Genomic DNA, 24,256 nt, shown 5'->3' on the forward strand with positions numbered 1-24,256 from the left:
TGAGCATTTTGTTAAGCTGTGTTCCCCCCCCCCCCCCCCCCCCCCTGAATTTGTTCTGTTTGCAACAGCAGGTGCCTCCCACGAGTTCATCCATGTTAACAGCAACCAACCCCAGATTTCTCTGCACAAATAACATCCTTATACAGCATGCAGGACTCAGAGCCTCCCACCATCCTACAGGGCACCAGGGAAGCAAAGTGCAGGAAGAGAAACATCTCTGCCTCCCAGTGCTTTCCATTCACCAAAAGGTGCCCACTGCTTACTTCATGCACGTGTTGAAGTCATGATTTGGTGCTTAGAAGGTACGGGGTGCCCAGAGATCATGATTTCATGCTCACCCCTTACAGTGCAAGGAAATTAATCAGAACAGGAAAGGTTAACATACCCAGAAGGCCAACATTTAGAAGGCAGTTTTTCCGCCGCGTCTCACCCTCAGTGCTACTTTTCTTTTGCACCATTTGGTTAATTGAAAACACGGCCCTCGCCACACAGCTTCTAATTGAACTGCCACGTAAACAGGACTTTTAGTAATAAAGTTTATTACTTAAATAAATTCGAATCACTTTAACAATTATGGCTTAAATATTAAAAAAAAAAAAAGGAAAAAAAAGGGAATGTCGAGGTTCATTTCTACAAACGTTAGAAGCAGGTAAAAATATTTGTATCCAAAGAGTCATTTGAGGTCTGTTGCAAGTCACAGACATACAAAAAAATAAAAACCTGCCATATTTAAAGTTCCTTAATGCTTTATGCCACTTAACATTTCTTCTCTATTAAAAACAACAATTTATTGCAGTAAATTAACTGTCTGACATAAGTCAGCCCGAGCCCCTGGGCTGACACAGCCACCCCAGCAGGCTTTCAAAAGTAAATTAAAAACTCTTGAGTGAAATCTGACCACTTTGAGCTTGTTTTCTGTATTAATTCCTATGATTCTCTCTGTTCATGAACACAAGGACGAGAACGTGACATTCAGCTGGCACTAACAGTCTATTAAAAGTTTGGTTAATTGCACTTCCTGCTAGCCCTGACTATTGCAGCTACACAACCCACTCCACAAGCACCCAGCTGGGTTGGCTCTTCGTGCTGCACCTTCTGCAGTTCTCCATCCTGCAGTCATTGCTGAGACAGATGACTGCATTTCAGTCACCCACAAGATTGTTTCTATACAAAATTATTCCTATACAAACTCTTTTTGGGATTGCAGTAATATTTGCAAAAGCAGGCTGGCGTGGAACTGTTAAGATCCAGGGTGGAATGGCTTCGAGGAGGAACAAAGGACATCAGGTTTTACCACCTTTAGAACCAGCAGGAATACCTCCCAAAGGCTGTTGGACCATGGAGAACTGCAACCATCTGTCAGTTTTTATGAGAATATGGATGTACAAATCGAACCCAGAAGTGCAGGAAGGCAGCTTAAAACAAGGGAGGAACAGAACTGCTCCATAGGTCCTCAAGCCTAATGGAGTCAGAACGCAGTAACACAGCATTAAGGGCTTTGTCAGACACAGTGCTTTCTTATTGCACATTCCTTCACACTGGGAAGAGCCACACTACGCTTTCTGCTGCAATCACAGGACAAAACTCATCTCTGCCACAGTGCTGTGAAGTTCTTTTATGCCAGGGATGTCCCAGCGCAATACATATCTGTGCATGCAGTGCAGAAGTGCTGTGACTGCATCTTGGCCCCATCCTATGTGAACAGCCAGAGTCAGCCACGTGGTTTCAGGGACAGCTGAAGCAGGCACTTCATACATTCAGAACTGCAATGAAATGAAGGAATTCTCCTTCAAAACCCTCATGCTTCTAAAAGCAGCTCCACAATCCAGTAGAGAGCATCACTTCCCCACAGTGCATCCCTCTCAGCCATGGGTTCCTGTGCAAAGCAACCTTCCTGAGCAAATCACAGCTTCCAGTCCACAGCAGTTTGGCTGCTTTAAATAAAAACACACAGTATAGACATACATGTTGTGTGATGAGCTCACCAAGTTATCACCGCTCTTAAAAAAACCTCAGGCCACAGACTGTGAAACAAATTCACAGATTTAAGCCTTAATAAATTAGAAGCAGCTTTAAAAAAATATGGGGGGGGAGGGAAGGGAGGAGAAGGGAGGGGAATCTTACAGGAGATTTCAAATAAAACTCAGAACATTTAAAATATCTTTACAAACTCCAACATTTCCTCGTAGGAGCTGTCCTCAGATTCCACTGACTGTGCATTGGTGAGGACAGCCTCCTTTGTACAAAGAGTAAAATCTATTTACAAAACCAGCTTAGCCTTGGGTCAGTGATATTTACAAGCTTGGAGAACAGCACTTTGGCTAGACAGCATGGAACGTGGTTCCCTTTTTGCTTCCTTCTCTTGAGAACAAAAACAAGCCAACAAAAGATTATTTTCCTGCTTTGAGAAATAAAAAGCCTAAAAAATTCCCTGGCCTTGATTTTAAGATGAGTGGTGCTACTCAGAAGATTTGGTCCCATAGGGCAAATCACAGCTTGCCGTGTGGATCTGCCACATGCAGTCATTCCACCTCCGACAAGTGGAACAGGTATTTGGTCCCCAAAGCTGCACTAACAGATAGGATGGTGGCTGCACTGAGCATCTTCCAGTTGAAAATAATCATCAATAAAGTCACATACGCCCATCCACCCACTTCCAACGCTTTTTGGTTTGCTAGAGGTGAAAGTTCCTATACAAGGTTGCAGTGATATAAAAAACAAGTCACCAGTGCACATATGGAGACTGAGCTGTCAACATGCAGGGAGAGATCCCAGCTTTTCCCAGTGCGTTTGACCCGTGGTTCACGTACAAATAATGGAAAGATTGCGTCCTTCTGAAGGCACACGTAGCACAGTTCAGGTGAAGAGGGATGAGCTCGGCCAGGCATCTCTCCTCTTCACCGGTGGAAGGGTGAGCTCTTCCTGACACAAATCCCTTGGCCTGTTGTATAGCAGTTATGACTTACGTAGTGCTGGAGCAGTCTCCTCCACAAAGGGTTGCACTCCAGGAGGTACCGGTTCCCTGTTGGCACAGGAAGGGAGGCCGTGGTCAAAAGAGGCTCACAGAGAATCATCACCTCTGCTTAACATTGCTAGCAGTGCTGGGTAACTCTGGGGATGTTCCTGTCTGCCAGAGCTCTGTGAAACCACAGCTCCCTTTATAGTTTTGCCACATTTGCAAGCAGTTTCCTCATGCATCACAGCCTACGTCTGCACAATTACTAGGAAACTAAGTAAATTCTGTTAGAAGAGAGGACTAGGATGCAAAGTGATGGAAACAGTGTGGTCCAAAACAGACAGAAACGAACTATACATGCTGCACATGAGCCGCACACAATCTCTGCTTTGCTCAAGCGGCCCATATAGCCCAGTTTCAAAATCACAGAGAGCCCAAAGGGCAGAAGAGTGAAGCAAGACAGCCCCTTTTTACTAATGTGGACCTTCACCCCTTCCTGCAAATTGTGCTGCTCCTCTGCAGGCTGTGCACACTCCCAGCTCACCCACCTAGAATGCAGAGTCCTTCCTGAGCACGGGTGATGCCGACGTTGACCTGGTTTGGGTCAGTGACAAAACCCAGGTACTTCTTCTGCCAGCTCTTGGTGGGCTTCCTGTCGATCTCGTGTCGAGGGCAGGAGCGCACGGTTGACAGGATCACGTATCTCCATTCACTTCCTAGAAAGCACAAATGAGCCACGTATTTTAGGTGGAAGCATCCGGCCACTCCACACTACACAAGGCCCACAACCTGCAAGCGCCAAGCGGTTTTCTCCAGCTCTGGAGGCCCCCCAATTCCTGATCATTGATCTTAATAACCCTTTCAAGATGTCCTCTCCGTCGAGCCTCCCCCTCCCATCAGTCTCATCCCACTTTGGGCGCTGTGATTTATCACCATCACAAAACACCCAGAAACCGGGTCCATGCACGGCTGCAATTACTCTGCTGTAGGATTTGTCTCGGTCAGAAGTTGCTCCAGCCCTCAGGAGAGGGGAGCAGTGCCTTCCCTCCAGCCCCACCTTGGCTCTTCATGATGGTGCACACAGTGACGCCGCAGATGCCTTCTTTCAGCAGGCGCTTGTTGATCTCGGACACCTGGGCGTTGTAAGGGCTGAGGATGGCGATGCTCTCCGGCCGGATGGTGCCATCTAGTGTCAGCTGCTTCGCAATCTTCACCTGGAGACACCATGATTCTGCTCACCTGGGAACCTCCAGCAGACCTCCAGCACGTCCCCAAGGCAGCGACGGCGCCCAGCTGTGCTGCTCACCTCTGGGTCTCATTTCCCTACCTCTGACTCTGGCCAGGAGCAGCATGGCACGCTGCAGACACGAGCAGGACCTGCACCCACCCCACCGATGGCCATCCGATCTCAAAATTCACCATTCACAATCCCTCCCAGCACAGCATCCTCCCATTCATAACCCTAGGGCCCTGCTCACCGCCTGCTCCACTTCCTCTGGGTTAGCTTTGGAGTTCTCATTTCCTTCCTCAGTGGTAATCACGAGGCTCTGCTCCTTCCCCTCCACGTGCCCAAAGATGATGGGGCAGCAGCGGTTATTCTTGTGGTATAGGACACTGAGTTTGCGAAGAAGCTGGGGACACGTCTTCAGGCGATGGTCATAGAACTCCTGGGATGGGAACTCACAGATGTTTTTGTGCTGGCAGAAAAAATAAATAAATACAATTATACAATGACATTAGGAAAAAAAAAACGTTCCTAACTGGCAGCATTTTTGGAGCAGGTTTCACCTGCAATTCCACTGTGCTTTACTGGGCAAGTGCATTATCCATTGCTCTGGCAAGGGAAATGGAGAATATCTGTTTTCCAATGCTGATATTTTCTGCTGCAGCTTGAGGAAAGCCTCACCATGCGGTACTGCGTGTCCAGCATCCACGCCTGCTTCTGGTAGCGCTCAAAAAGAGATGTCTCCATGCCAAGGCTCTTGCAGAAGTCACTGTTGACCACAGGCTTCAGCTGTTTGTGATCCCCGAGCAAAACGACCTGGAACAAATGGCGGATGCTTCAGCTATGAGGGCAGTGGCAATGGTGAAGGTCATCAGCTCTTTGAAAGACTATTTATATTCAGATATTTGTTGCTATTTATTTATGTTACAGTTACAGCAACCTCAAACAAGGACCGTGCTGTGTATTATATAAAAACCCTGACCCAGATAATGCAGAGCCTTATTCCCATCTGACAGGAGAAAGACATCACACAGAAAGTCTGTGGAGATCTGCCCTCTGCTTCCTGCCATGTTGGTAATTTGTACCTGGTTCAGGACATATTTTGGTGGCAGTGATGCTCACCTTGCAACAAAGCACCAAAACCACATCCACACAAGTTGGTTTCCCTACTGAAAGCCAAATGCAAGATCAAATCCCTCTATCGTGGACTTCATCTTTGCTGGGTCAACTCCATAAAAGACCAATGAACCCAATCATGGACACCATCGTGGCTGGGTTGATCCCATCAAAGATCAACAAACCCCACCATTGACTTTTACCCTGTCATGGACCCCCATTACTATTGGGTTGATCCATCATGGTTGGGTTGACCCCATAAAAGACTGGTGAACCCTGTCATGGACTCAACATCATCACGGACTCCATCCTGACTGGTTTGACCCATCATGATTGGGCTGATGCTCTAAAAGTCCATGAACCCCATTATGGAATTATTCCATTGTGGTTGGTTTGACCCCATAATGGTTGAGGTGATCCCTGAACTGATTCACTGAAGAAAGGGATCTGAGCAAGCAGAGAGGCAAGAAGATGTTACAATTCTCCACCATAAATTTCAGCCCTACAGGAGGTCTCAACGAGTCCCCTTTATGTGACATGAACAGGTAACACAGCTCATACGTCTGCTGAGAATACTCACATACCTTATGTACCTCTCTGTGCCAAAAGACCTGAATTGGAGTTATGCACCAGTCAAGAAATGACTGCCTGATACAACATCACGGGTACTAACAAAAACAGCCTTAAAACCTGGACAGGCTTGGAAGAGCGTGGTAAGAAGTGGGAGGTGTGTGGAGACTCAAGAGCTCTGAGCAGCCATCCTAAAGACAGCTCTCTGGAAAGGACTGACCTTCTCAGCACGTGAATGGCTGACCAAAGGGATGAGGGTCTCGGGTTCGGTGGACATGGCGCACTCATCGATGAGTATCTGCTTGACATTGAGCTTCTCCAGGGATTTGGCAGATGCAGAGGAGCATGTGCACAAGATGACATCGTGGCATGCCAGTTCATAAGCACGAGCTTCCTTCAAGATACGTTTGTGCCTGGTGATTGATGCAGAAGACACCAGGTTACACACAGTGGAAACATTCCCAGGTTCCTTATGCAGGAACCAGGCATAGGCTGTACTTCCCTAAATGATTATGGCTCTGTTAACCATCCCAGGACAAGCTGGTGTTCCCAGAAAAGGGCTTGAGGCACACACAGCAGGAAATGCATTTTGTTCTGAACTCGACAGGGCACAGAGTCATGATGGGAGATGGGAGATGCACACACACACACTTGAGACTCTGGGACCAGAAGAACAATAGCATTGAGCAGATGAGATGCTGAGGCACTAACTGTAGCACTAACCCTCAGCTAATTGCTTACCATCATTCTAAATGATGCAGAGCTAATTAGTCTTTTTTAATGTTTTCGCCTGGTCCCTTGGTTTGCATGAACCAGGACAAACCTGCTGACTTTCAGATATCTCTCACCAAGGTCTCCATCTACTCACTTCTTTATTTCTTCTTCTGTTATCTCCTCTCCTGCCCTCACTCGACGGTCAAATTCACAGATCTGGACATGTTTAGGGTTTTCCGGCTGTCGGATCCGATGGTGCAAAATTATCTTGCTAAATAAAAAGACAATATATAAATATTTTCCTCATGGAGACCCAAGATTCTACAGTGAAGCACGCCACACCTGCCTACATGGAGAAATCATGTTGGCTGAAGAAGTCACAACCAGATTTGTACACATTTATAGGCCTATCTCACACTTAGCCCTCAGGAGCACAAAATACAGCAGCCACCCTTTGACAGTTGCAAGCAGGAATGAAGTCAGAGACTTTCAGAGCCGTTCAAAAAAGGAGTGAGAAAATCTAGGATATTTTCAACCACCTGAGTTTCCTGACTAGATAATGGATAGATATAAAGCTTCAATTGAAAAGAAAGAAAGAAAAGACAAAGTGGGTGCTGTTAACAGTGCTGTTCTGCACTGGAAACCAAGGCTGCTCTGGGTTGTTCAGCTGCAGGTCCTACCTGAGCTCATGATTTGGCTTTGCATCCCGCAAGGCTTTGCGGGAGAGGTGCCTGCTGCTCCCTGGGTATGGGTACTCCAGCATCTCTATGGCCTCTCCATAAACTCTCAGTGGTTTCAGGTCCTTCATCTTCATCAGTATCTCTGGAGGGAGAGAAGAAGGCTGCTCAGACGGCACTGGGCCAGCCTCTCCTGTCTCCCAGACTCCTGTTCATCTCCCTCCCACCACTACTGCAGGGGCACAGAACGTGTACTTACCAGCAACAACATCCACAGACTTGTTGGATGGGCCACAATACAAGATGCACCTTTTCCCCTGGGGCTCATCCTCAGCAGAGCATGGCAGTGGCTCCTCCACGGTGGCCTCCTCATTCAGCTTATGGAACCAGTAGACAATGTGAGTTCCAACAACAGTTTTCCCTGTACCTAGAAAAGCAAGAAGGCTGCTGAGAATGCTTTAACCACAATACTCTTGCTCTAGATCACTGTCCAAATGATCAGCCACAAATAAAATCCCAGAACCAAGGGGACTGTCCTGAACAGCCTGAGGTGATGCCAACCTGCATTGCCTCCGCCTGTCCCAGGGAAAGCAACAGACAAGTTCTCAGCTGCCTTTAAGGACCAAGAACTCAAGGGCTGTCCCCTGCCTTACCTGGTGGGCCTTGGATGAGCGTGAAAGGTTTTCTTAAAGCATTTAGCACAGCCTCGTTCTGACTCTGGTTGAGCTTCCTTTGGCTGCCAGGGAGATCAAAGGATTTTTGCTTCAGGATTTTGGACTTGGTGACTGTTAGAGCAAAGAGACATGAAAACCAGTTTAAAGACGGCTACTGAAGACAGCACGCATGCAGTCCGACAGGAGGATGCGCCAGGTTCCAAACAATTGTACACAATTACAAGACCGTCCATATGTAATTCCCATCCCATGCCAAGAGGGTCTACCAAGGAGACTTCTCTGTGTGTCCTACAGATGAAACCCGACCTGCACCTGCTCCAGCAGGAGCCTGCACTCTGTTGGGCCAGCAGCCGCCCCAACCCTTTACAGGGAAACCTCCTGGCCTGAAAGCAGAACCCCCATGGCAAAAGGTCGGTGAAGCTCCAGGGCACCTGCCTGGCCAGCAAAGACCATAGTATGAGAATGGAGAACGTCTTCTCTACCTTTTGATGGAGGTTCACAGCCAAGGGCAATGCTTTTAGCAAGCTTGGAGGCATGCTGGAGCCTCCAAATTGCATTTTCTTTCCGTCTGTGAGGGAAAAATAAGAATTATTGAAGTGTAGCATAAAATAGTGAAAACAACAATTCAGCTTTGTACAACTGTCTTGTTTGCTCCCTTTTTGCTTTGGTGTTGTATCAAATCCTTCCAGAAAGAACTTGAAATGATTTGCATATGCATCCTATTGGGCAATTTGTGCTTGTCTGAAGAGCTGAGTCTGCAAATACGTGGAGAGGAAGGAGCACAGCTTCTGTCCCAACTCCATTCTATTACGGTCCAACTCTATTTTCTTGGCCTAGCTTCCAATTTGTCCTAAAATTTCAGACATGAAGGAAAGTAAATTCTGCTCCCAAAAAGCTACAGCAGGCATTGATGCAATTAACAGGCAAAGGAAGGCAAATGAGACACTAGCTCTGCTTCAGTATGAGCAGACAACACTTCACAGCAACAAAGGAGAACAACTGGAACATCAGGGAGCAAATCCTGCCCCAGTGCTTCACACTGCCTTTTACTACACACACTGCAGCAATTTAGGAACAGAAGGAACAGATGTGCAGTGAAACCTCAGCATGGCACCTTCCCTTGTATCCCCAGCCTCATCCTCACTGCCAAATGGGAGAACATAAGGCATTTGGAGAACAGATCTGAGAAAAGCCAACTCATCCAAACATCAATGACCCAAGAGCTGAGTTGGAGCTGGGCAACGACATTTTCAGGCAAAGCAAAGACTGTTTGAGCTGGGCAGAGGAGACCCATGGGAACAGCTACTCTGTCCTACTGCTCTAACTGGAGCATAAGCACACTTACACGTCTGGCAGCATCTTCGGGATGAGCTCCACGGTGAACCTGGCAGAGTCCTGCGAGATTTCCGCAGGGACATTTTCCATAGACATGTAGTTGATGTAAAAATTCAGTGTCTGCTTACTACTCCTGTCTGAATTCTGATCATCAAACTCCTCAGTGAGCCCGTGAGCCACCCACGTATACGTATCCGGATCCACCACAAGTTTGTTTTTGGATTTCTCCTTGTGACCCAAGGTCAGCTCCTGGAGGCTGTGGCTAAGGCACTCCTCGTCGCTCTGAAGGCTCCTGAGCTTCAGCCCACCCAGGCGAATGCACAAATAGCAGTGGTTGAAGTCCACCTCAATGGAGCACTCCTCCAGAAAGCTTTTTTTAAGGCAGAAAGTCCCTTGCAGCTGCCCTTTGCTTGTCCTTTGCTTTGCCCAGGATATTTTGACGTCATGGAGGACAATGGAGTCATTTTCAGCCACCGCACACGACGCAGACTCCATGGCGCTCATTGGCATCCACACCTTTCTGTACTCCACAGCATCCCTGTACTTGTCCTTGGATGGCAGCATGGCGTATGCAGAGAAGCAGTCAATCGGCTTTTCCGTGTGCTGCAGGCAGACATCAAAACCTGGCGTGACACACCACAGCTGCACAAAGGGCACCAGAAAGCCCCGGAAGACATCAGTGGTGAGCTGGAACTGCAGCGTGTCACCAGCCCTCAGCTCCACCATGATTTCCACGTAGTGTGAGCAATCGCTCTTCCTCACCCAGCCCACACGCCGCCTGTAGAGCTGCTTGCTGTTCTGAAGGAGAGAGGACAGGGCATCAAATTTCTCCTGTCTGATGGCCATGAGCATATCCTGCCACGTCTTGGCTTGCAAGAGGGTGACGCTGTGGTCGTAGAGATGGCAGGGCTGCAGGCTGTGCTTCTTCATCGTTTCCACCGAATACATCCTCCTCTTCCACGTCAGCCTAACACTGCTCTTGTCCTGCAGGAACATGGGCTGCTCTATCAGCTGAAGAGCCCTGTAGTTGATTACATGGGGATCAGGAAGGCTCTCTTTATTCAGTGGGAACAGAGCTTTAAAGTACCTGTCCGTTCCTTCGATATCTACTACAAAGGCCATCTTCTGCATGACCTGGCCCTTCAGCTGGGTGGCCATCTGCATGCAGCGGGCTCTCTTCTCGTACATTGTTGCCTTGGAGTTCTTCCTGTTGAAGTCATGACAGAGGAAGTCAATGTCATCTGAAGAACAGGCGATGGGCTTCTTGCGGAGCACGGCATGGAGGTGCCGCTGCACTACGATGTCCATGTATCGGCGGATGGGAGAGGAAGCCCAGGTGTACGAGTCAACCTTCAGGGAGTAATGGCCCACTTTGGACTGGGCAGTGGAGTTGGAGCGACAGAAATAGGAGCGGCCAAGCAGCCTCCTGAACTCCAGGGCAACAGGAGCTAGTTTTGGGTGGATGTCATCAGTAACAACAAGGTCTAGCATCTTCTGGAGGTCAGAGAGATGTGCTGCGGACTGCAGGTGCTCCCAGATGGGGCCCAGGAGACAGAACTCTACTTCTTTGGAGAGGGGTTGGCTAGAAGGCTCATCTTTCAGGCGGTGTGAGAGGTGGAGGGACAGAGGAATGATATGGCTGTACTTGTTTTTCATGAGTAAAATCTGTTGAGGGTTTGGCTCACCCTGACACCGGACAGGAGTGACATTTTTTGTGACCTCCTTGTTAGTGAGGAACTCAGCCACAAAGCTATTGAACATGATCATGAGCTCCTCTATCATCTGGTGGGACCGCCTGTTGCCCGGGAAGCTTCCCTCATCCAGCTGGTCATAGAAGCAGTCCTCCTGCAACCGAGACTTCCTGTGGATCCTGGAGAAGTGATAAGCCACAGCGAGGCAGTCCTCCAGGGTATCAAAACGAAGCGCATCTGCACCTCCCTGGTAGTGGTCCTGAATGCAGAGCTCTGCCTCTTCATAGGATAGCTGCCAGTCCGAGCGGATCACAGAGAGGGTGAAGATTCCATTAGTCACCTTGTCAGTCTTTTTTTCTACGGTGACAAAAAGGGAGATCACACGACAGTCCTTCTGTGGCAGGAGGCTGCAGATGTCGTTGCTAAAGGGGGGTGGGAGCATGTGCACCGGATCCTGCTCAGGAGCGTAGTAGCTCACACCTCGCCTCTTTGCTTCCAGGTCCACAGCACTGCCCTTGGGGATGATGCTAGCCACATCTGCAATGTGGATCCCGATCTCATAGTGATGTTCAAGGCTCCTGACGCTGATAGCATCATCCAGATCCCTCGCACCTTCAGGATCAACAGTGAAGGTCAGGTAACTCCGACAGTCCCTCAGGTTTTCCTTGCTGGGGTTTGGTTTGCTGGAGGTGTTGTATTTGGCTAATTCCTTGGTAACAACAGGCGGGTATTTCCTCTCCAAGCCATACTCTGAGTTGAGAATCCTTAAGCCTTCTTCTGAAGTCAAAGCCACGTGCAAAATCTCAGTTACTATCCCCAAAGGGTAGTAGAAACCCTCCCGCCAGGCGATGATCTGGACAGAGAAGATCTGGCATCTCCTTGTGTCCTGGTTGATCTTCTTCCAGCTGACCACTTTGTACTTCCCATTGACAAGCTTGCGGACAGGAATGACATTAGGTTTCTCTTTCAGCCCCGGGACAAATATTTTGGTGACAGTGGGATCGATGGGTACCATCACTCGGGGATCGAACTCGTCCACTGTGCAGATGAAATTGCGCTCTCTCTCGGCGCGCTTCAGGATGCCCACTACCTTCCCCTGGGGCCGCAGGCCGCTGCTGTCAGCTGTGCTGTTCTCCAGGATTTCCACAAGCACTTCGTCGCCAGTGAAGGCTGTCCCGCAGTGCACTCTGCCTTTGATCTGAATGGTAACGGCAGGAGAGTCATCAAGGGGGAAGGCTGACGCCTCGTCAAACCTTTCTTTGACCAGCTCACACCTCTTGTACATTTGGGGGTGCATGTGCAGATATTTCTGCATCACCTGAGAAGAGAAGCTGACGTATTCCCGCCTGTCTTCCCACTGATTTGAAGCGTCAGACTTCACATTGAGCAGCCCTTCTTCGGACACTGTTACCAGCACGTTCTTACTCTCATCTAAGAGCTCCTGCAGGATGGGATCGTCGGGATTCATGCTGTCGGTCTCAGAGCTCCAGGAATCCGTGTCACTGTCCTCATCATTGCCCTCTGGGCTCCTTCTGCACCAGCTCTCCTTGTCGCATGCCGCCTGTTTGATCTGGGCCATGGTCAGGTTTGCTGGGGAGATGCTCCCCTTCTCAATGCACTCCTGGATGAAGCGCTTCCACACCCTGCAGCACTGACCGTAGGAGCACAAGGCCACTGCATCTCCCACCACAATGACCTGTGACTGAGCCCTCGTCATGATGGTGTTGAGCACTCTGGCCTCGTTGAAGAACTCAAGGTTGTGGGAGGCTGAGACACGCAGGCTCTCGCTGGTGTGGACTGTGCTGATGATGATGACCCGGAACTCACGGCCTGCACCGAAGGAGACAAGGGAGAAATCACTCAGCATAGGAAAGCTCTCTGGGATTGCAACATCCACAAAGTGGGATGGATGCCACCAAGTGAGGGGTTGGAACGAGATGATCTTTGAGGTCCCTTCCAGCTCAAGCCATTCTATGTTGCTAAGTCACCACCACCCATGCACTGTGAAGGCAGGGGAAAGGCCGGGCACTGAAGCAGTGGCAGTGGCAAGGACAGGGCAGTGCCCCTTTCACAAGTGTCCCTCTACCCGCAAGGACATTGCTGCCAGCACAGCAAATAGCAGACACCAGGAGGCACCCCGTGATTTCTGAGCTAAGAGATGGTAAAGAAAGGGTGTGGAGATCAGGAACACACCCCAGGGGTCAGTTATTCTCACCATGAGGAGTCCTGGCTGTACAATGAAAAACAGTAATAACAAAAACATGACTGAGACGCAAAGAGTCACACAGAGGACAAAACCAGCCCTATCCCTCTCTCATCATCAAGAACAACAGACGACTCCTTCAGAAACTGTTCTGCAGTTTTGCTGTGATTGGCACCCACAGGGCATGCTGGTTTCAGTTCCCCTCCATTGGTGTCCCTGGGGGCACTTGGGGCTTCACATGATTCACGCATGCTGACGGCTCTGGGATCACACTTACAGGGTTCCCACCCTCCTTCCCAACAACATCCATAAGTCTGAACGGAGTTGATGGTTGGGTGCAGATTTAATTCAGTGTGAAATCTAATTCACTAAGGCAAGAATGAAATCAAGGAATTGCCAAGCAGACGGGGATGGAAATCAGCCAAAGGATTTCTAGGTTCTCCCTCCTCATCAGCACTATGTGGGTTTCAGCAGCGGGGAGCAGTGGGGAAGGACAGCGGGGCTCTGCTGGCAGCCCCACATCACTCAGCCCAAGAGGCATTTTGCCATGAGTGCTGCCAGGAAAGGCAGAGCATCCTGCCATCCAGCCATGGGTGAGTGCCCATAATGAACCCTTTGTTTCATCACTGTCCCTCAAGCATTTCAGCAAGGACAAGATTAAGATGTTCTGCTAACCACCCAGTGTACTTTCTCCCTGCCCATTACACAGTGACTGCAGCTGCAATAGACTCTCCTGTCCACAAACTTGACTGGGAAAGTCCCTAGAAAGCAAGAGACCTCAAAATGCAATCAGAGTTTACTAGCTATTGCACAGGACACAAACCTGGCAAGTTTTCATAGTTTTCTACCACCACATCTGGTAGCTGCTTCTTTCTCAGCTCCTGTCTTATTGCAGAAACCTGGCAAAAAAGAAAGGCACAGCTGAACACACTTTCAGCACAGGAATGCCATCACCTAAGGTACAAGGTCCCTCATCTGTCAGTAAGGTTACAGGACAGCAGTCAGTCAGTGGTGCACACATTCCCCTCCAGCAAGGGAAAACATTCTCATACGTACCTGAATCCCATGGGAGACCACACAAATCCTCTTCAGATCTTGAACACCCCACTCATGTGGCCACCTCTGATATATCTCCTCCACTTTCTCAATCACTTGTATTATCTCAGAAGCATTGTGCCAAGAAATCATGGACATATCCCTTTCAGCCACACCAGGAACATGGCAGAACACGAGCGGGTAGATTTCAGGGTGGGGTGGAATGTTCCCACTGGCATGGATAGCATTGCCTTTGCCAACGTAGAAGTGCTTGGAGACAAACTCAATGATGCCTGCAGTGGAACGGTAATTCTCGTTGAAGATGATCCTGCTCTTCATGGCCACTTCATGCTTCTCTTTCTGGTAAAACTGAAAGAGTCTGTTTAACAGGGTGTGATCCGCAGACTGCCCATCCCCAACACAGAACAGCTTTGGGGTTATCTGCATGTGGTCCCCAGCGAGGACGATCCGCGTCTCGAAAGTGGCATAGGAGAGTGGAATCAAAGCTTCGCATTCCAGCATCTGAGCAGCTTCATCGATCATGATGTGGGTGAAGTACCCCGGGGCAACCTTCAGGTTCTTGGAGAGCATGGAGGTAGTAATAATGATTTGATGTCGGCCGATCTCCTCCTGTGTGGGGTAGCGGAAGAAGCGCCGGTCTTTAGTGAGGCAGCAGTACATCTGGGTGGTGGGGTCAGTCAGGTTGATGGGGCGGTCAGTGGCTATAATCCTCAAGGGAACAGCCCAGGGATGCCCATTGATCACGTACTTGTGGAAGTACTCCCGGATGTAGATATCAGCAGCACTGGGAAGGAACAAAAGGGGAAACTATCAAGGGACGGCGTTCTTGATATTCTGACCATGAAGACCATTGTCTTCTTTGATCGCTCACCACCAAGCAGCCAAAATCTCCCCTAGCTTTGGCTAACAACACACTCTTCTCAAGAGATATGCAAAGATGTGGAAAGAAGCCTCTAAGTCCAACCATATTGTGAGAGCATGGTTTAAAATGTGAGTTGGTACTTGAGACTTGGGCATCACTCAGCGCTCACATGGAGAAATCATTTGAAAAGCAACATGCCCAGTAAGATCTGTGACCCTGCTTCTCTAGGTCCAAATCCTACACCTCCCCTCTGCTGACCTCCCAGCACCCCAGCCCAGGCAGATGATGACAACAGAAGCTTCAGTGCAATCAGACTGAAACAGGCTAAGATTAGGAGTCACCTGTTCATTATACAATAAAAACCGAGGCAGTAACCTCCTGCACAATGGGTTGTAGACACTCATCTCAGCACAACTGCTCTAATTTTAACAACCTTGGATTCTTTCTAGGCAGACTCAACAGCAATCAGATCTGCATTTCCCTTTCCCTATAATCTTCCTCGAAAAGTCAAAACATTGACATGTGCACAGAGCACTTGCAGGCTCTCTTCCATTTCTTCCTGTACACACTAAAGGCTAGAAAGAAATATGGTCTCACCATCCCCACTGTACAACAAAGCTGCCTCTTTTGCAAACACTTCCACCCATGCCAGGCTTCCTCCTAGCAGGAGGGCAAAGCAGTTTAAGACATATTAAATAAAAATGAATTATTTATTTAAACAAGTAATTGAAAAGCAAACTGGAAAAAGGCCAGCTCAGCTCCCTCTCACAGACTCTGGCTCCCTCTCATCACACTGGACGATCAACACCCGGAGCAGGAACCCGGCCACAACTCCGACTGCCTGTTCCCTCACCCCCTGCTAACCTGTTGGTGTGAGTGCAGATCAGCACCCGCGTGTTGGGCTGCCTGATGACCTCCAGGGTGGCCATGGCCAACGTGAACGTCTTGCCTGTGCCGAACGGCCCGTAGATGAGAAGAGGTGGGACCTGCCGCCTGCTGGTTGCCTGGCCAGTGATGAAGGAGATGGCCAACTTCTGTTTGCTGTTCCCTGTCTGTGGCTGTTGGAGGCAGCAGGGGATAGAGCAGCTGGCAACATCAGGCAGGACCAGTTTCTCATCCAACAGGCGATCAACAGCCTGGTGCCACTGCCGGAACAGCAGCTGGTCAATTTGGAACTGGATCTCCACATTGTGGGAAGTTTCTGGCTTTAAGTTCAGCTCTGAGCAACATCTCTTTGGTATCTGTAGCCAGATTGTCTTCTCCGTGGTGGCTTTATTCTCCACGCTAACCTCATAAACTCGATTGTCTACAGGTGGGTCAAGTGCCAGGAAAGCTGTGGGCACGGACCTGTTCAGCAGATATCCCTCATCTGTGTCTGGTGAGAGGTTATAAGGGGTAGGCACTTCAGCAAACAGCTCGCCAGCCTGGGCGATCTTCATCCCCATGGAGAGGTTTTGTATGGTGGAGGTCAGCGAGATGAGGACCCGCAGGTTGAGTCTGGAAGAAAGAAAGAACCAAATGAACAGCAGAGAACTGGCCAATCAGCTCATCCCCACTGCAGAGGGGAGATTGCCACCCGCCTCTAGCTAATCCACAGCCATGGGATGAGACAGCCTTTCCCTTCCTATCGCTCCCCAGCAAGCTACCTTGGCAGCTTTCCACCTATCTGGGAAAGGTCTTATAGACCCAACCCAGAAGAGACGGCAACTTCGCAACCAGCACGGCTCCAAGGGCAGGGATAGCAATGGGTTCAACGGGAGGAACCCCTTTGGATCCACACCTGGCACTTACTTGGCAATCAGAGCCTGCTCGGCTTCTTCCTCGCGGAAGAGGAAGCTGTGCATCCTCTCGCGGTAGTTGATGCGGGTGATGACGGCGCTCGCACCGCCCTCCCGCTGGGTGTCCAAGGAAAGAGCAGCAGGCTTGTACTTGGCCAACAGATCCACGTCTTCGCTGGTCCTCACCACGCTGGGAACGATGATGCGATTGCCTCGATTCCACCGCACAAAGTTGACGGTGCGGCCGTTCCTCCTGCCAGTGGGGACGCGCTGGGCAGCCTCCCGTCGGCCCACCCTCACCTTCAGCTTCTTCATGAGGACGGGGCGGCTGCCGAAATCGAACACCACCCACTGCTCGAAGACGCCCAGCGTGCAGCACTCCAAGGAGACCTCCACCTGTGCCACGGGTGGGTTGGATGGCAGCATGGCCACATGCTCGCCCCGGAGGTATTGCAGGCCCCTCGCCAGCCCATTTCCTGACAGGTAGAAGTTGGCTCCGGGTTCTCGCTTCAGCAGCGCCACGTGTTGCAGGGGTTTCTGTCGGGGGGAGACAGAGGACCGTGAGGTCCTCCAGCAGCCATTCCCCCCGAAAGCTGCTGCAGGAACCAACGCCTAGCGTTCATGATATTCACCTCATGCAACCCCACTGAAAATTTCTTTCAGCTTTTAGGTTTTCAGTTTTACGGCACTTGAAATACTCCGCCATAAACTGGAGATCTCTTCAGCTGGAAGAGGAAAATTAGACCCATCCTCTTGCTCCTGACACCTACAAGACCCCAAGCAGGAGCATGGCTGGATCTTCTTAATTTTGACATTACACAGAGATGCTGAGAGTACTACCAACATGTTCTCATTCTTCTAAAAACCCATTGCACAGAGCTGAGCTTACCTGGGAGTGAACCTTGAACTTCCACTGGTACTTCAGCTGCCTGTCCTCTGAGTGCACATCCAGGGGCTCCTGGCACACCACTTTAATGCCCTCAACATCCTCAGATATCTGTGGGAGAAGCACAAGAAGAAAAGGATGAGGGAAAAAAAAAACCATGGATCACACCATGGCAACATTTTCACCTCTTTTCTACCCATCCCCCAAGCAGGACCATCCATAAGTGGTCCTGCTCATCACTCCCAGCCTTGGGAAATGAAAGGCCTCAGGGCAGGCTATTGGTGCTTGGCTGCTGTTTGGATGGGGTGAAGATGTAGGGATGATGCCTCTCTTTCTGCATCTCACTCAACTATGGTCACTGCCATAGTTGCATGAACTCCCTTCCCAAGCCCAACCCTGGCAACAAGGCCTTTGCAGACCACAGGCTCCCTTCCCACGCCAGATGCTTCTCACACCACACGAGATGTAAGGGGCTACTGCTCCCACCCTGTCGCCCACGACTTACAATCAGCACCTCGTTGGAGCACGTCTGGTATTCAGCAATGAGCCGGTCCTGGTAGGACACCAGGCCTTCCTTTATGGCTTGCTTCTTCTTCTTGGCAACAACCTTCATCCTCTGGATCCACTCCTGCAGCTCCTCGTTGGAGTGAGCCTTGGTACAGCTGTCCCCCATCTCGCACACCTCCGCTCTGTTGGGAGAGAGCCATCCCAGCTGCCACCCTCACCTGGAACCCGCACCTGGAACCCGTGCTGCTGCCCGCTCCCTTACCTGCTGCACAGCTTGAAGGTGCTGAGCCCAGGTGGTGGAGCACGGTGCACCCACTGCACGGAGGTGTCAGCCAACAGCATCTGCGTGTGCTCCACGGAGGAGCAGTGGTTCTCAAAGCTGTCCTGCGAACTGAAGGTCACCAGGCACAGGCGGCAGTAGAAGTGCATCGGGGCGGGTGCTGAGGGTTTGCCATTCTCCACGCACGGCTCTGGTGCCGGCAGCAGGTCGGAACGCACCAGGCCGTGCTCCTTCTCAGCCTCCCAGACGGCCATCTCCACGTCGCTGTGAGCGTACTGGCAGCGCTTGTTACCGTGCCGGCACAGCTGTCCCTTGGAGACAAAGTGGCAGTAGCTGAAGGAGACCATGAACTCGGGGCAGGGCCGGATGGCAGTGTACTGCTTCTTGCGGCGGCTGTCGGTCACCACGTGCACCAGCAGCGGGTCCCAGACGCGGTGCAATTCACACAGCCGCCCGTGGCCGCCCGCCGAGATGCGCTGAGGGCAGCCGAAGAAGCAAAGCCTGCAGATCTCCTGGAACTGGCCCCCGAACTCACTCAGGATCTCACTGCAGGCGCTCAGGGGCTCGGTGCTGGAGCTGTCCCCAGACTGCACATTGGAGTTGTCCCCCTGCTGTGCCAGCAGCACCGCTGCCTTCAGCCGACGCCGCTCCAGGTTGTGCTCCCGCTCGAAGTTCCACACAAGGGCCTCCTCTGGGCTCCAGGCAAAGGTGCACTGGTTGCCATGCTTGCTGCAGCCCAAGCCCAACCTGTAGTACCTGCAGACGGCGTAACGCGCCGGGTTCGGGAAGCCTGGCCGCCGGAACACCTTCCTCCAAGCAACACTATGCCGGCTGCGGCAACGGGCCAGCAGGATCTCATACATGCACTTGTGCTCCACTGGGCGCAGGTGGTAGGTGATCTCATCCTCCCTCACGCTGCACTTGGAGCAGACCAGCAGCAGCTCCAGCTGGCGCTGCAGGCTGCCCAGCGGCACCGCGGGGCCTTTGGCATTCGGCATGGTGGTGGTGCGGGGAAGTTTCTGCGAGGTGGTGCTAGCTGGCTACGTACCCACCGGCCATTGGTGCGAGCCCACAAAGCCTGACAAAGAAACAAGCAACAAGTGACTTAGCAGGAAGCTAAGTTGGGCACTTTGCTGTGCTGGGACACTGCAGTCACGCTTCCTGGCTGAGCAGTAAAACTCGGCCAGAGCCACGCTTACCCACAGCGCCTGAGCACTTGGAGCCTGCTCCCAAAGCACCGAGTGGCCGTGGATCTCTGAGAACCACGCGATGCGAGGAGCGAGCTGCCAACCCTCTGGGTGCTGGGGAGGCTGAGCGCAGCCCTCGGATCTTCTGCACACACCGAGGAACTGCCGGCAGCGCTGCGCGGCGCGAGTAGGGACCGCGGTAGGCACCGACCTCCACCCGGAGCAGAGCCCGACAATCCCACTTCCTCTTCCCGCTCCCAGCGCCTCCCCCGGCTCTGCACACTCCCAACAGTTTTCCCTTTCTTTTTCCTGCTGTTCCCCTCCCCGGGTCGTGCTCCACCACCATGCTGGAGCAACCCCAGCCCGAGCCCCCAGCCCTCCTCCCCGTGGCTTGCGAGATTAATTAGGATTAATCCACACGGCAACCGCCCTCCTTCCTCCCCGGCCGCAACAGCCGAGGGCAAGAGCCGGGCACGCTCGGCCAGTAAACATCCGGCTGCAGACATTGTGGCTTCGGTGACTCAGTGCTCCGTGCCACAGGCGGGAGCATCCGCGAGCCGTTTCCTGGGCAACCAGGGGCAGGGAGCGTCCCCAGAAAGGATGCTGCGGGGTTTTTGAGGTGCAGCAGCTGGCCGGGACGCGGTGCTCGGGCAGATTGGGGCAGGACGTGCCACCAAACAGAGCCACCGGTCCCGTGCTCAGCATCTGCCCAAGCTGCAGCCCCGAAGGCGCAGCTCTCAGCCAGAAGGGAAGAACGGCAATGAACGGCCGTGGTCCTACGAACAGCAAAGCAGGGAGCTCAACTCTGTGCTGCTTCAACACGAGTGCTTTTCACTGAGAACCCTTTGCCCACCTCTGGGGTGTTGAGGCAGTGGGCAGCAACGGCAGCAGGATGCAGGGCTGCACAAATGGTCCAAACCTACACGGTCTGCAGGGACCATACTGGGCTTGTTCATAGAGCATCACCCTCATGCCGTGTCCTGCATGTACCCAGTCCCAAAACCCCACTGAGATGGGGCACACCCTACTGGATGTGCCTCTAGCTCAAGTGTTAGGAGCATCCCTGAGAGGAACATGAAGCCAGGGTTGCCCCATTCCCATCCCCAGGGCTCTGCACGGCCCCGCAGCAGTGCCAAACTCCCAGGCAAAGTCAGAGAGCTTCAGCTCCTGCAGGTGAGAACCTTTGGGGTCAGAGGCAGCGCTGGAATCCAGGCCAAGGGTGGGATGTCTTAGCATGAAAAAGCCATGGGGAAATATTCTGGCTTTAAAGGGTCAATTTTGCCATTGTTTCTTGGCTTAAGAAAGCATTTGGTTTTCAGCACGCTGACTGTTGGGTCTGCAAGTAGGAGGGAAGAGGAAAGGGAAGTGCATGCCCCTATTAAGGTTTCTGTGTGCCACCAGCATTAAAGCCAAACTACAGTTTTTTTTCTCTTACAGAACAGAGAGAAAAAAAAACAGGAGGGGGGAGGAGGGGGGAGCTTTTGAAATCCAAACAGAGTCACAGAGAGATGCAGAGCATGAGGGAGCTGAGGGAAGCTCTCCCATAGGGCAGCCCTCCTCACAGTGATAAGGCTTTGATGTCAACAGGGCAAAATCCATGTGGCACAGGGACAGTGGCAGCTGGTCGAGAGGCACATACATATCTCTGCAACCCGCAGGTTGGATTCGGCGTGTTTTCCAAACAGCCTCTCCTCATACAAGCCTCCAAAAGCATGGTCTGGCGTTAAAGCCACTCATCCCACTGATGGGATCAACGAGCTGCTCCCATCACTGGATGTATTGTGTCCCTGCTGCACACCCAGCACCACCAGCACGAGCATCCTCCTCAGCCCCAGCCGGCCATGCCCTCACCAACACAGATATGTGCATCCGGTCTGAAAACAGACCGAGCCAAGCCAGCACCTCACTGACGGCGTTTCCCCATCTCAGGAGGACACACGCCGTGGGGCAGGGCTGCGTTTCGCTGCCACACCATCGTCCTCCGTGGGGGCCGTTCCCAGTGGGTCGACTGCATTTCCCCAGCAATGGTGAGCAGAGGAACGCACCGACGTGGCCGCGCACCCCTCTGCCCTCCCCGCCCTGCCACGCTGGAGAGCAGCTGGGGGAGGAGGGCGGCTTTTTGTCAGACCTTGCCTTCGTTAATTATTGACGGGAGATTAGGCAACGCGCCTCGCCGCCGGGAGCCAAGCGGCGTGAGGCAGAGTGCCGGGGCTGCGCCTCCCCGCAGCAATGAAGACACCCGGGGATCCGCTCCCCAAACCCGATTTCCGTCCCTGCCGTGTGACGGCGTAGGGCTCGGGGTGCCAACACGGCTCTCCAACCCCGGTGCTTCAAAGTGCCGATGGGGAGAGCAAATCCCGCGTCGCGCACGGCCCCGGTGCACGGCGGCAGCCGCAGCCCTTCGCTTTTGACTTCTCCGAGTTGGAAAAGTTCAGACCGTGCCCCCAAAGCTCCGAAGAGCAGCGGGGAGTGGATTGGGGCCGAGGGCTGCTCGTCTGAGGTGGCACCCAGCGCCCCGCCGGCCGGCAGCTCCACACTGCGTAGCCCAGGACTTTGCACCCCGACTGCGGTCCCCTTCACCCTCATCCCTCCACCCCCCCCTTCCGATCCCAGCGATCGATGCTGCGAGCCAAAAGCTCTGGGTGAGCTGTGCACCGTGCGTTAACCCAGAGCTCCCGGTGCCATTCAGGACCCCACAGCACCCCACGGCACCCCGGGCCGGGCAGCACCCACACTGCGCCCTGGGCCGTGCTGCATTCCAGGGAGCCCAGTGCCCTGCAGCACCCAGTGAACCCAGTTCCCTCCGGGTCCCGACGCGCCGCGGCACCCCGCGCACCTCACCTCACCCCGCATCACACCCGGCGTTCCCGGACCCGCTCCGCTCTCAACACAGTTACCGCCGGGAATGGTCCTTTGCCACCGCCGGTGGTTTCTCTTCTGGGGCCTCCCCGCATTCAAACCGGGGCCAGATTTCGCGGAAATTGCATCACGGCGGCCCCGCCCCGCCCCGCTCCTCCCGCCGGCACCGGGGGGGAGCCGACACCGGCAGCGGCACCGGAGAGCGGGGAACCGGGGGGAGGGGAGGGAAGGGATGCACGGGGACCGGGCGGCACCGGGGAGCGACGCACCGGGGGGGGTTGGGGGGGGGTTAAATGCGCGGTACCGGGCGGGAGCGGCACCGAGGAGGGGCATACCGACACCGGGAGGGGACGCACCTGGGGGTGATGCGCGGGAGCGGCGGGCCCGACAGGCGCTGCCCGGCCCGGACTCCGAACAGGACGGCGGCTTTTCTCCCATTCCCGGTTGGAGTTCCCCGTCCCGTTCTCGCTCCCGAGGGTCGGGGTACTCGGTCCCCCCTCACTGCCCCTCTCCCCGTCCCCGCACCGTCGGAGCCGCTCCCCGCTGCTCACCGCTCCGCTGCCCGTCTACTCCGGCCGAGACCGAAACGAAGGGCGAAGTGCCGCGGGGAGCCCAGCGCTGTAGCCCGGCACGGGGCACGAGCGGACCCGGCGGTCTGGGCTTTAAAAGGGCTTCCGGGAGGGGCAGGGTTTACTCCGTTTCCTTTCTGTTTATCATCAGTTTCGTTTTCCATTCCTTTCCCTGACTGAAGAGGTGCAGCCAGCTATGCAAAGTTCGAACCGGAAAAGAATGTACATATAAATATAAATATAAATATATATATATATATATATATATATATATATATATATGTATCAGTCTACCCCCAGCAGTGAGCACACAAGGAGTCAGGAGCAGGCATGCAAGCGTCACCTCCAGGACTCAGCAGCAGTTTGGGGGCCCCTCCCCCATCTATCCCAGTTTTATCCCTCCCTTGTCTGCTTTGCCCCTTCTCAATTCACTTGCAGACCCCACCCCGTTAGAGTGGGATGCACAGCTAGTTTGCCTTGCTGGCACTGCCCCCCAAAATGCACAAACCCATGGGAAGGTCAGTGGAACCAGGAGGGTTCCCCACAGCGTGGCAGACCCCAGTGAGCTGCAGGGCTGCAGCTGTGCATTGTGTCACCACCCAAAGGGACAGCACTGGGACGGGCAATGCGCTCAGAGCTCAGCTTTCCCATCTCCATGCCAACATCCAGCACGTTCTGGAAAGAGATCGGGCAGCACTAGGGCTCCTCCAGATGTGAGCAGCTGGGAACAGGGCCCAGGGACAGCAGAGAGCTGGCAGCAGGGTTACGAGTCCTGCTGCAAAGATGCAAACCGTCATGAGTGAGCTGAAGGAAAGCTCATCTGCGGGTCAAGCAGCAACAGGAAGCGCAGATGCGAGCAGCAGTGTGTGCAGATGGGGAAGGAGGGGCAGAGAGCAGTTCCTGGTGTTTGTCAACAAGGGCGGGCAGACAGGCTATGATGCTCACTGCCTCCCATCCTCGCAGCGCAGAGCTGGACCTCACCCAACCCAAGCAGTGGGTCACGGCCCATCGGCCATGCGGGCAGCTCCGGTCTGTGCACTGAAATCCCACTCCCTGCCAGCCCCATGGCGTGATGGCAGTGGGGCCGCAGCCGTGGGGCCACGATCTGTGC

At 52.7% G+C, this 24,256-nt stretch overlaps 1 protein-coding gene across 4 annotated transcripts; it reads right to left on the reverse strand.

Annotated features, from left to right (window-relative positions):
• Window positions 1-1,966: 1,966 nt before the first annotated feature.
• HELZ2 (helicase with zinc finger 2) lies at window positions 1,967-23,253 on the reverse strand. 4 transcript variants are annotated; one of them, XM_048963114.1, is made up of 20 exons: window positions 23,128-23,253; window positions 18,513-19,608; window positions 18,249-18,432; window positions 17,747-17,854; window positions 16,871-17,394; window positions 15,944-16,576; window positions 14,218-15,001; window positions 13,985-14,060; window positions 9,278-12,788; window positions 8,415-8,500; window positions 7,912-8,043; window positions 7,518-7,685; window positions 7,262-7,403; window positions 6,736-6,852; window positions 6,088-6,280; window positions 4,863-4,997; window positions 4,435-4,653; window positions 4,014-4,170; window positions 3,505-3,672; window positions 1,967-3,022 (listed from the first exon to the last, which is right to left on the reverse strand). In XM_048963114.1, the coding sequence occupies exons 2-20, from the start codon at window positions 19,526-19,528 to the stop codon at window positions 2,898-2,900; spliced, it is 8,478 nt and encodes a 2,825-aa protein (XP_048819071.1). In that variant the 5' UTR covers window positions 19,529-19,608; window positions 23,128-23,253; the 3' UTR covers window positions 1,967-2,897. The 4 variants fall into 4 exon arrangements, with proteins under 4 accessions (XP_048819071.1, XP_048819072.1, XP_048819070.1 ...); XM_048963115.1 differs by lacking the exon at window positions 23,128-23,253 and adding an exon at window positions 22,933-23,034; XM_048963113.1 differs by lacking the exon at window positions 23,128-23,253 and adding an exon at window positions 22,559-22,678.
• Window positions 23,254-24,256: the final 1,003 nt, after the last annotated feature.

Source organism: Lagopus muta, chromosome 16, assembly GCF_023343835.1.
Source record: "Lagopus muta isolate bLagMut1 chromosome 16, bLagMut1 primary, whole genome shotgun sequence".
In the NCBI taxonomy this organism is placed as follows: domain Eukaryota; kingdom Metazoa; phylum Chordata; class Aves; order Galliformes; family Phasianidae; genus Lagopus; species Lagopus muta.

What these genes read in the sequence shown, in the direction of transcription:
- HELZ2 (XM_048963114.1), bottom strand. Translation starts at nt 19,528, where the DNA reads ATGCCGAATGCCAAAGGCCCCGCGGTGCCGCTGGGCAGCCTGCAGCGC. An exon ending in CCGAAGATGCTGCCAGACGT is followed by an intron (nt 8,501 to 9,277) that starts GTAAGTGTGCTT and finishes TTTCCCTCACAG; the next exon opens with ACGGAAAGAAAATGCAATTT. An exon ending in CTGTGAACCTCCATCAAAAG is followed by an intron (nt 8,044 to 8,414) that starts GTAGAGAAGACG and finishes TTGCTCTAACAG; the next exon opens with TCACCAAGTCCAAAATCCTG.